Source organism: Scleropages formosus, chromosome 1, assembly GCF_900964775.1.
Source record: "Scleropages formosus chromosome 1, fSclFor1.1, whole genome shotgun sequence".
NCBI classification, from domain to species: Eukaryota; Metazoa; Chordata; class Actinopteri; order Osteoglossiformes; family Osteoglossidae; genus Scleropages; species Scleropages formosus.
Genome location: NC_041806.1, coordinates 3336295 through 3348918, shown reverse-complemented (window position 1 = coordinate 3348918; position 12624 = coordinate 3336295). Strand labels below are relative to the sequence as shown.

Sequence of the window (12624 nt, the reverse complement as noted above, 5' to 3'; positions counted from 1 at the left end):
CTGTCACACACACACAGACTACGATACTATCAATTCAGAGTCACTAATTCACCTGAGACACATGTCTTTGGACTGTGGGAGGAAACCAGAGCATCCAGGGGGCTGGAACATACCACCTTCTGGACATAACCCAGAACGGCACCAGCTGCCGTTTTCTTGCTTTAGGGCAAACGAGCAAACCCAGAAGACACTGTGATGGGATCTCAGATGCATGTTGTCTCCAGGATTATGAGATTTTCTCTGTTATTAACCTAGTTTATCATTTAATATCAGCGACTCTGAAAGCGAACTGATCTCGGTTCAACGCTCTCCCACGCGCGGTCACCGCAGTGCAGGCGAGATGAGAATTCCTCACGAGAATGAGTCACCGCTCGTAGTATCCCTCAGAAGCAAGACGCTGGGCCTGCAGCCTTAAAGGAGCTGAGGACTGGGAGGAGGGGGAGGGCGGAAACACACTTTGGGAACAAAAGAACACACTACCCCCCAAAAGGCGAGTTTGGATTGATCCAGACTCTGAGCCCCCTTTGCTAAATCATCTTTCTTACTGCTTTATTTTCCAACTCATAACTGACCCGGTGTACTGGTGACTCCAAACTTTCCTTACTGTGTGTATGTGTGAGTGACTGTGTGTGATTGCTCTGTGATGGACTGGCTTCCCATCCTGGGTGCACCTTACATCACACCCTGTTTCTGGGCTTGGCTGTGGACCAACTTGACCCTGTTCTGGACATTGGACATTTGTTAAAAATGGATGGATGGATGGATGGATGGATGGATGGACGGACGGACAGACGGATGGATGGAGTGTCTTGCGTTGAGGAGAACACCCTCCAGCTCTGTACATCGGTTTAGGAAAGACTGACCTCAAGGACTGAGAAGGTATATTTTTCTGGTCCGTACCCTGATTAGGTGTTTTACTTTGTTAGTTTCTTGCAGGAGACCTTTAGGCCGCTTTGAAGTGAAGGTCCAATATCTGCCAGACTTGACCAGTTCATAGCCCCAGTAACAAGGCAGAAGTAACTAACCAGAGGTGCATGCTGGGTAGAGTGAAATATGATGCATCAGCTGCAGCATTGTCCTCCCACGTTCATAATCTATATCACGATGGCTTCCCTCCCACGCACACCCCCTCCTCCTTAACCCTCCTTCCCTCTCTCTCCCGATCTCTACATTATCTCCCCATCATTTTCCGCTTCTCCCTCCGTCAGTCATCCCCTATCAGCGTTCCTTTGCGATCCGTCACTGACTCTTGTTATTTCCTGCTTCCTCTCCGTCCTCATTATCCTTCATTCGGATCCGTCTCTCCTTACCCGCACCGCCACGCTCTGCCACCCGTCTCTCTCTTTATCACCTCCTCCATCACACACACTCTCTCCCTCCCTCCGTCTTTTCTACATGTTGACTAATCTCTGAGCATCCAGTACAGTCCCTCCCCTTCTCGTGCTAAAAGACGGTTTAGGCCCTGCCCGACGGGACTGGCCCCAGTTTGCTGGGAGATGAGGACGTCTGGGTCAGATATCTGGAACTGTTTACCCATGATCCTCCACTTGTTTACTTGCGTCGTTGCCAGTTTTGAGGATGTCCATATGTCTGAGGGAGAGTGTGTTTCATAACCTTACATGTTTTGTCTCTGGATGGACTTTCCTCACAGTGAAGCCATCTATCTACACCCTCGAGGTTGTGGTCATCCAAGCGTTTGCGTGATGACCGATGCTGTTGGTGGTCATTTGGACTGGTTGGAGAGTCCTGAGGTTCTCCTCTCTCCTGAAGCATCGGACAGTATGAAGGCCAAAGTCTGGGTCTCTCGTAACTGACGCTGGGTGACATAGCATATGATCCCCCTCCCAGAGGGGGATTACATCTGAACATCTGGAGAACAAATGTCAACCCTCCCCACACACAGGCAAACATAAACACGCAGTCATCAAACCTCACATACTAATACAATCTCACACTCCTTAAGCTCAGTCACCAAGCAATCGTGGATGTCTTAACCTTAACCCAAACCCTAACCCTAATCCTAGCCCTAACCCTAACCGTAACCCTAAAACTAACCCTAACCGAAAAACTAACCCTAAACTAACTCTAACCCTTAAATTACAGATTTACGGAGACAAAGTTCTAATCCAGCTGACTTAAACTGTCATCAACATCTGCAGCACTCGGGTATCATTTCCCATATCAATACTACCAGCATAAATATTGTCGCTCATCTCAAATAGAAAAGCAGAAGGTGGGACGATGTGATGGGGCAGTTGATGCTATATGAAGAATGACTGTAAATCTGACTTACTGGATCATCAGTTACATTACATTTATTTGTTTAGCAGATGCTTTTCTCCAAAGCGACTTCCAGCAAACTCTATGTAGTGTTATCAACCCACACACCTTATTCACCACAGTGATTTACACTGCTAGATACACTACTTACACTGGGTCACTCATCCATACATCAGTGGAACACACAAACACTCTCTCTCTCTCTCTCTCTGTCACTCACGCACTACAGGTGAACCTGAACAGCATGCCTTTGGACTGTGGGAGGAAACCAGAGCACCCAGAGGAAACCCACACAGAGAGGGGGAGAACATGCAAACTCCACACAGACTGAGCGGGGAATCAAACCCATGTCCTCTCACACCACCCAGGCGCTGTGAGACAGCAGCTCCTCACTGTGCCACCGTGCCGCCCAGTTAGATGTTAAAACATCTGAACGATTCTGAAAAGGACACAGTTTGGTGACGCAAGAGACATCACTAACAACACACACAAAAAATTCTTTGCTTTACATCTGATATTTTCCTCCAAGGACACCTACAATGTGAGGTTTGTACACTACACTGCTCACCCTTGATTTACCCGTTTATGCAACTTGATAATTCACGGTAAGTACCTTGAGCAACTCGAACCCAGAACTTTCAGATGTAAGGCCACTGCCTCAATCAGCGTGTTTCTTTTTCTGTGTATGTGCAGGTACTGCATGTATCAGAGTTTATGTTCACGGCAGTTTTTGTGAGCCTCGGTGTGCAAGTGGACCGTTGAGAAGTGTCACTCCAGTAAATCTCGCTACATTGTATCACCACACTGAAGGACAAAAACCATTCACACACTCTCACTCACACACACACACCTTCTGAACCGCTTGTCCCATACAGGGTCACGGGGAACCGGAGCCTACCCGGCAACACAGGACGTAAGGCCGGAGGGGGAGGGGACACACCCAGGACGGGACGCCAGTCCGTCGCAAGGCACCCCAAGCGGGACTTGAACCCCAGACCCACTGGAGAGCAGGACCCGGTCCAACCCACTGCACCACTGCTAAAAACCATTCACTTCTTTATTTATTGATTTATTTATTCGTTTCATAAACAACAAAATTGAATGGCGGTGAGTCACAGCAACATAGGGACAGGAATGAAATACCAAGAGATTCCACATTTCTCACACACACGCACAAAAAATACAGAGGCAATATTTATAATGTTTTGCAGGGCAAATCAGGTATCTAATGGGTTCCAAAACATTCCAGAATTCATCTGACTTATCATGCAGATGAAATGTCCATTTTTCAAGCGAAACAAAGTTAGATACCTTGCCGAGGGAGCTTCTACTGTGGACCACGGGAATGAAATACTTAAAACTGTTTCTGTTTTGTTTGTGTTAGGGAACTTTCTTTCATTATGTGTTGAAGAGGAGCGGTAATGAGTCCTATAGAGACCGTGTTGGGTAGTCTGATGGGGAGACGGAGAGAGATGGAGAGAGAGAAAGGATAAGAAAGAGGGAGAGAGAGGGAGAGGGGGAGAGAGAGAAAGAAAGAGAAGGAGGCAGGAAAAGAGAACGAGAGACCACACCATGCAATGGTTAAATTGACTCCCCCTCCTTTCCTGCCTCCTCCCTTCCACATCCCCCCACCTCTCCACCGTTTCTTGACATCACATTGCAACGGCAGCCAATCGGGCAGTCGAGAATGCCCGCCCTCCCCCTGTCTTGACTCCTCCCCCCCTGCCCTCAGACGCTTATATCTCCGTGGCGATCGGATCTGGCAGCACAGCGTACCATGATCCTCTGGCAGGGAGCAGACCTCGCGGAGGAGAGCAGCGCCACACTCCGGGGGAGAGACACCGAGTGAGTGGGCTTGGGCTCCGGCACAGAGCGACACGTTCCCCGCCTCCCTCTCCCTCGTCCTCCTCTCTCCCTTCTTCAACTGCCGCTGATGCTCTCATTCCCTGTGACTCTCCACCCAGGCCCATGCTGGATTCTGACAACAACAGGAGCGCCTCCGGACACGGGACCAGAAGCAGGACCGCGACCCCCCAGGTCCGGCAGCGTGGCCCCAGCCTGCTGCTGTGAGATGGGTGGCACCACGGGGGACTTGCCCTGCCGGCCGCTACCGCAGGAGGGAACGCCACAGGACGTCCCGGGCAAAGCACCCGAGGCTGCGTGCACGCTGGAGCGGCTGGCGCAGGCCACGGGCGGCACGGAGAAGTCCTGGTACCGCTGCGTGTTCCCCTTCGGGGTCATCTCGCTGGTGATCGGGGCGGCGGGCACCGCTGTCACCTTCACTTTCAACAACCTGCCACAGACCAAGGTGGTGTCGCTGGTGTTGCTGGGGGTGGGCCTCGTGCTGGTGCTGCTGGCGGCCGCCTGCTGGAGGATTCACAAGATGAAGCGACGGAAAAAGAAGGACGGCGGCTCCTTCAGCTCCGAGCAGTGCCCCCTGTGAGCAGTGGGCCGGCGCACGCACAGATGTACGCTCCGGCGCCACCTGCCTCCGGACGGCAGGTGAGAGCAGCTGGTGCAGCCGTGGAGCTGAGAAGGTTCCCGATGAATTTCGAGCAGCGGACTCTGCCGGGCCGGGAGCTGACAGCCGCAGCGAGGGATGGACGCGTACGCCGGCTCACAGCCACAGACAGATACACGCACCGAAAGTTCACACGCACTCACAGTCACGACCCATACACATACGGCGCGGCATAAACGCACGGTGTCGGTGCCATCGTGGGCGAAGGTGCGTCTTGGGGAGTGAGTGCTGGAGTCAGTGTCACCGTGAGTGGCTCCCTGGGACGTGCCCATGCATTGCATTCTGTGACAGCAGAAAAACATCAGACTCACACACGTGCACACACACACGCTGGTGGAATGAGCTCGCCCTCAACTTTGCAAAGTGAGGATTACCCTGACTGCTCGCTTTCTTCGCTCCTCGGGATTATTTTCGGCGCTGTTCCGCTTCCTGTTTTGACTCGTGACTCAAAGCTGCCGGAATCTGCTTTTCGTCCGCGGTGGGGAAGGAGCGGGAGCGCGGCGCGGGAGAGCTTCTCCCAGACGTGACCCCCGGCCTCCGGCAAACTCTCTGCTCAAGGGTGCCGGGGCATCAGCTGCCCTCTTTGGCTGGCAGCCGGTGAGCAGGCACCACTGGGGGAGTGGAACTGAGCTGGGGAAGAGAGCACGTGTCTATCTGTGTTTCAATGTGTATTGTGCTCCGGGGCTGAGAGGAGATTGCGAGGGCGGGTGGGCGGACTGCCTGACGAGCATCACAGCGGAGGCAGAGAAACTGGAAGTGGAGGAGGAGGAAGGTGCTGACTGGGATATGTGCGGTCGGAGTGATGCTAGATCATCTCTACAGGCCCAGGAGACAGAGACAGAGCCAGAACTGGAGTTGATGCCATTGTGAGTGAAGGTGTGTCTTGGGGAGTGAGTGCCTGGAGTCAGTGCCACTGTGAGTGAAGATACCTCTCAGCGATGGAACCATGCTGTTCTCAGTCAAGGCATCGCGGAGGGAATCGGTGACAGAGCCGCTGTACGATGGTGTCAGAAAGGGGATGAGCACTGGACTCAGAGAAGGTGTTTGTTGTAGCAACAGTCCTGGTGTCACTGACAGTATCAATACTGGGAGCAGAAGCCTAGCGTGTGTGTGTGTGTGTGTGTGTTTGTTCATACTTGTATCTGCTGTATATGTGTGTGTATGAACGAAGGAGAGCTAATTACCGTCAGGCTTTGATCCGTACTGGTGTGGGTGTATTCTTAACAGCCGGCACAGCGGAGCAGATTGTGTGTGTTCACCCTGGAGTTTCCTCCGATGAGACAAAAGCCACATTTTCACCAAGAATTGCCGCCCCTCTGAAGAAGCACTCGTCTCGAACCCCCAGACACAACCATCAACATGGTGATCCAGCCTGCATTTGCGCTCTCTTTTATATACTTAATTATGTATGCGCATATTTATACTTGTGTACATGTGCATAATCGATTCCTGTTCTTCTTCTGCCGATGTGTCTGTGTGAACGCTCTGCATCTGAACACTCAGAGGAGCAAGCGCCATCACGCCTCCTGCCGATGACTCCGCGAAAGGCCACAAAAGGAGGGCCTTGACCGTCACGTGTCCCGCTCACCGGTGTCACGCGTCCGAACGTGGTGGCGCGGTGTCCCTGCACATCATCGGCATCACACACGTGTACGCCGTCTGCTGTGAAACACGGCTTTTCAGTCTCACGCAGACCAATATGGCCCATATTATCATACCTCGTCCACTGTAATTACTCATGTACTTGTTTGTTCTAATGTTCATTCTGCTTTATTAATGAAAGGTGGTCGAAGTTCTACATATGGACAATGTACTTGAAGTCGAAGACTGAGCGACGTTGACGTGATAATGCAAAGTGGCACCTTTTCGCACGAAGGCTGAAGCAAACTGCATGATTTATAACGACTTTGCTCCATTTCTTTCACGTTATGCAGTCTTAGGAGAAGATTGCAAATACACTTCTTTGTATCGATGTTTCATACGTATTTCTTTTTCGTTTACCTAACGTCATACTTCACTGTACTTTTTTTTGATATTCAACCAGATTGCTGGTGGATGCTTTGGAGGTATGTAGATTCTCTACAGGGCCATTAAAGAACCAATGGAATGGGTGTGTGGAGTCATGTGATGAAAGGGGAGCCAATCAAAAGGCTGCATCACGCACGTCGCTGTCAAAGAGCAGCCAATCAAAAAACGATGTGTCTTTTGGTGCACAGAAAGAGGAGGCCGGGCTACCTGGATACCGATTCAGTCCGGTATCGAAGGGGTGTCGAGCCAGAGCTCTACATCATTCCCTCCACATTCAGAAAAATAGAGAGAGTGAGAGTGGGGGCGGGGAGTGGGGACGGGGGGACGGGGGGATGGGGGAGGGGTATGCTGGCCTTGCGGATTCATTGAGAAAAAGGGGACCGGAAGCAGGTGACGTGCTATGAATGCAAAACCGCCCGGTCGGCTCTTCTGCAGCTTCGCAAAGGGGAGCGAGCGGTCGCCCCGTCCCCAGACAGGTTTACTGTGGTAAGGCTTCACACGCACATACACACACACGCATACACACACGCACAAACACAAACATGCATTCCCACGAACGGCGGCCTGCTGATGCTCATTTGCATAACTTGATTCCTGGAAATACATTAGTATCAATGCGCTGGGTTCCCCTGATGGCCAGTCGGCTAGTGGGCCAGTCCCCGAAGGTTCGATAGGGACGTTGTCTAAGAGTGTCAATCAAAACGCAACACACATCATGTGCCGGTCAGGCAAAGTGCTGATTTATTATGCTTGCAAGAAGCTTTCTCCGGTCCACCCCCATCTTTATAATGGACTAGGTCCCATGGTCCAGAACTGTCTCTCAGAACACCCGGGCCCTTTTGGGTTCATATCTCAAACACGCGAGCACCTCCAGGACATGCCACAGTTCCAGGTCCACCCTGTGGACACTCCTCTAAATGGGCAGTCCAGTGGGCTGGACAGAGCAGGGGACGTGTCCTACGATGTCCATGTGTCACGGACACTGCCATTTCCTCCCGCTGTTCTCTGTTGGCTTCCTGAAGTGGAGGAGCCACTGTGGGTGATTGTGTGTGTGTGTGTGTGAGATACATGTACACGGTCAAACTATTACAAAATGCTCGATTAAACATGAGAATGTAAGATGATAACCAGCATGTGCGTTCTTCTGAGCCCCTCAGCGGGAATTGAACCGAAATCCACCAACGGATGACGACCAACACCGCTGGGGTGAACCGGGCCGCCGTAGGGGGTGGCAAACGGAAGAGTGGCACTACGGCAACGTAGCTCATCGCTCCCGCGCTTCTGCCCTCACGTGAGACACGGAGCGTCACCGTGCGCTCCCGTTGCCGCCCATGCGGCTCGGCTCAGCTCGCCTCGCTTCCCTACTTTACACCGTAGAAGAATGCTACCCTGGGCCTGTCTCTGAGGACGGCGCTAAAAATACCGCCCCATCCATAGAGATGAAGACGCAGCGAGGGAGCGAGTGAGAGATAGCGCGAGCGGGCAGGCAAGTGAGAGAGAGAGAGAGTCTTTTAAATGAATGAATATTTTTAGTCTCCTCTACACGCCGGTGTCTTTTTTTTCCTGTGCCAACAGCATTTTCTGACTCATTCTGCGCACCGCTCTCGCCGTGTCTCTTTCATTAGTGGGAATCGATAGGGGCGAGGAGCATGAGGCTCCCGCGCTCACCGCCACGGCCAGCGGACCTCCCCGTCGGGGTCCTTCATTTCCCCTTCAGACGGACAGAGCTGCGGCGGCAACGATTGCGTCGCACCGCGTCCAGTTTAATTGGCAGATCGTGTTACATGTTATCTTCAGCAGACCTATTAATCTCTGCCAGATTCAAAATCCAGAGCAGAAGAAGTGCAATGTGCATGAATTACTCGTGACCCCGTGGGCCACATTTTGTACCCGTCTCCATCAAAGTCAGACGGTTTCATTGTGCCGCCGCCGCCCCTGCCGGCTGGGACCGAGGCAAAGTGACCCCCCCGGCAGCTGGTGTGGACTCCGGGTGCGAGATCATGGAGGTGAGAGACCTCTTATCGGCGGCGCCAGCTGCGAGCGTAGCGTCATGACCCCTCACTGGGCAACCGGTCAAACATGGTGTTCGCAGGTCATGTCTTTCATGTGGTGCTGGCTGGCAGGTGGTTCAGGGATCAAACCACTGTGGTTACCGGAGCGATTAGTCCCTGTGACCTTTCACACTTCCTAGAACAATTAGAGGGTGTGGAGGAAACTATGAACTCCTACTGGGCAAATTAAGGGTTGCTGGAGGGGGAGGGAACACACATACATACATATATACTGTGTGTATACTCTATATATGTATATATATATGTATCTATATATACAGTATGTATGTGTGTGTGTGCAGACACACTCAGATACAGGTAGGAGTGCACACACAGCCGCTTGCCGCACACACACACATTTCCACTGAAAACAGCCTCCGCAGATGTTCATGTGTCCAGTGCCATTACTCATGAGATCAGGCCAACGGACAGGTCAGCATATCCAGGGTGTACCATAGTATACTGCACACTTGTCCCTTTGTCAGGCTCCACCGGGACCCCTTGGGCTCCCACAGATCTTAAGGTGTAAGACGCTATTTATGGCTCAAAAGGAGCAGGAGAAGAGGAACGGCAGCTAAAGCTCTAAGTCCCAGAAGACCGCAGGTGCAACGTCAAACAGGAACTTGAATGGCTGCTGTCCCGGTTTTTATGAAGTTGAAGGAATTTTCCCCGCAGAGGCCCGACAAAGTAATAAAAAGCCATAAATTATAAATGACACGCTTTTTTCTGGCAATCTGTGGTTCATTGTACTCAAATGATAGGAAGTCAGGATGGTGCCACTTAGGGAATATCTAGATTGTTGACAGCAGGTGGCGCAGTGGTTTAGGTGGCCACTTTGCAATTAAAGGCAAACAAACATCGGTCTGTTGCATAAACGGGTAAATCATGGTGAGAAGTTTAGTGTATAACCCTCATATTAGAAATCACCTTGGGCAAAAGTTTCAGATAAATAATAAAGGAAAAACTCTTCTGACCTTAGAAAGTTCCTCATTACCCTTCATCAGTAATAATAATAATAATAATAATAATAATAGACAAAATAATAACAAAAATAGACTGAACAATTAAATAATCATTTAATTTATCTATAGGGGGTGCAGTGGTGCAGTAGATTGGAGCGGGTCCTGCTCTCTGGTGGGTCTGGGGTTCGCGTCCCACTTGGAGTGCCTTGCAACGGACTGGCGTCCCGTCCTGGGTGTGTCCCCTCCCCGATCAGCCTTACGCCCTGTGTTGCCGGGTAGGCTCCGGCTCCCTGAGACCCCGAATGGAAAATGAGTGTGTGTCTATTTTAATTTCTTTGTTAATAATAATAATAATAATAATAATAATAATAATAATAATAATAATGTCTCACAAAGAGATGTGGGCCAAAGGAGTGCGGTACGAGACACTGTTTTTTACGCCGTTTTCTACCCCACTGGAGTCGAGGGGTGGCTTCCAGAAGCTCAGGCCAAGGCGGGAAGATAAACACTTAGCATCCGAACAAGCGCTCGGCCCTGAGTCAGCTGCACGTCACTGGTGACACACGGGCGGCACAAAGGGTTTAGGTGCATTGTGGGTTCGATGGGCCCCCAGCCAATCCTCCCCCAGTGACACAGTTGTTCACTTGGGTGTAATCCAGTCGCACAGTCCTCCCACCGAAGTGGACAAATGGCGCGGACATACTCATGTCCCCCGCAGAGCGGGACACGAGACAGGCAGCTGCCGTGCCCGTCATCCTAAACTGAGCACCACGTTGCTAAAAATGGCGATGGGAGACATGAAACGTGCTCATTACTTCACGGCACGGGTTGGGGGGGTGGAGGAGTCGCTCCGTTTCGTCAGGGGGTAATTACACGCTGTTGAGTAAAACGTTACGCGAGTTGACCTTTGTGCGCCGCAGAGACGTGTCGCCGTTTGCAACAATGCGGGTGATTAATCCTTTGTGATAATAAGCAATCGTGCGCCGATTACGGCCGCACCTGCGATGGCGGCGACAACATTTATTCAAAATATATATGAACAAAAATATTTTTCCCGCTACAATGCGGATATAAATATAAACTATCATCCAACAGACAGTAAAAATTCATATCATGAGCCATATTCTGCTGTCCCTCCCTTGACCCATGTTTGTTGTGAGGCATCCTGGTTGCCACCGTCTCATGACCTAATATGACCACAGAGAGAGGCGGGTTCTTCATGCTGCTTGGCCACACATAAAAGGCTCCTCTCTCTCTGCTCTCATGGCATAATTTGTCATAGATTTTCAGCTCCGAGCCAGAATCGATTGAGAACCCATTAACTGGCGACCTGCCTTGACTAGCCTGGGTTGGATTGCTGGAAAACTGAATGGAAGCTCCGAGCATCCCTGGACATCCCTTGCAGGACATTCTCATGCGCCACGCCGCATTCTGACACACTGGGCTTTTCATAGGAGCACCACCCTAACCCTCCTGATGGGTCTCCCAGTTGTCGGAGAAGAGACTGGAAGGTGGGGGATGGGCGGTCAGCAGAGTCGAATCTCCTACGTGACCGCATGACCTCTAGTGCTTTGAGCATTCAAGCTCTTTGACAAGTTACGAGTGCTTTCTTCATGCACTGCATCTCCTGCTCATCACCTAAATTAGCACCTTGGTTGCCATCTCACCCTTCCTCTTGGACACCCCTGGTTAGCTCCCAGTCGGTCCTCTAAGGACTTGAGCCAAAGAGCATTAAGTGTATTTTCCATCTGGCCACCTTTCTCATCCACTGCCTTCACTTGAGCTGACTGTATGATCCAAATCTGCCTGATCAACACTGGAAAGAGCAGCCACACACAGCAACATCTCACCAGTGATCAAGAAACCAAGACACTGTATCCTGCGAAAGGACACCATGGAGGGCCAGGAAAACACTCAGATGGATGTTTGATTGAACCAAGCTAGAACTGTCACTGGAAATGTAAACGCTGAGAGCGAGGTTGCCATACTTTGGATGCGTTGTAAGAAGGTTGGAGTGAAAAAGAAGGCGATGGCTGGAATGGTTGGAGGAAGAAGAAGAAGAAGAAGACGAGCAGCAACCAGGCGGGTGGACTCAACCGCAGTGACGACGGACACACCCCTTTCAACACTAAGGACTCGAGTGGAGGACGGAACCTTCTGGAGGAATTCTGTTCACGTGGTAACCAAGAGTAGACGTTGATTTGATGCACTCAACATCAATCCCATCCTGAGGTCCATCACAGAGAAGTGAATGTTGAGCGTAAATCCTTCAACGGTGTTGTCTTGGAAAATCAAGCTCCTCCAGTGTTTTTATATGGTTTGAGCTTGTTGGGTGATTATAATGATCCTGTCACATTCATGCCCACAACCCAGTTGACAGCACCTGACTCCAGTTCCTGACTAACTGCTCACCCTTTAAAAGACTGTCCTCAGCGCCAATACTTTTGCGGAATCTCGTCAGGGACAACCGCCCTTCATCGTGACGTCTCGTTCACACGCGTCTCTAGTTCGCAGTTCACGTTCTCCGGTTATCGACCCCTCGCTTTATTTCCCGACCACATCCACGGATCCTTGTTCCAACGCAGATCGCCGCTCGACCGATCCTTTGCTTCGTCCCCTGACCACGCCCATGGATCTTCGCTCTGACCCCGACCGCCGATCGACCGACCCTTCGCCTGTCCCCGACACAGAGAACTTGCCTGATCCCTTGACTCCAGACGAACGACTCTGCACTTGGGTCCAGCCGTCTCGGTTCCGCGTGACAGATCCATGTTGATGCACC

General features: G+C 51.3%; 2 protein-coding genes across 2 annotated transcripts in view; one reads left to right on the top strand and one right to left on the bottom strand.

Moving 5' to 3' along the window:
- LOC108930258 (zinc finger protein 420-like) overlaps nt 1-12624 on the bottom strand; it is a 1123701-nt gene that overhangs the window by 5353 nt on the left and 1105724 nt on the right. The gene's annotated exons all lie outside the window — the stretch shown is intronic.
- On the top strand, nt 4038-6912 carry LOC108930171 (transmembrane protein 100). The gene is made up of 2 exons (XM_018745290.1): nt 4038-4125; nt 4245-6912. The coding sequence occupies exon 2, from the start codon at nt 4352-4354 to the stop codon at nt 4721-4723; it is 372 nt and encodes a 123-aa protein (XP_018600806.1). The 5' UTR covers nt 4038-4125; nt 4245-4351; the 3' UTR covers nt 4724-6912.

Bases quoted from the DNA above. Each gene is read 5' to 3' on its own strand.
- LOC108930171 (XM_018745290.1), top strand. From the start codon at position 4,352: ATGGGTGGCACCACGGGGGACTTGCCCTGCCGGCCGCTACCGCAGGAG.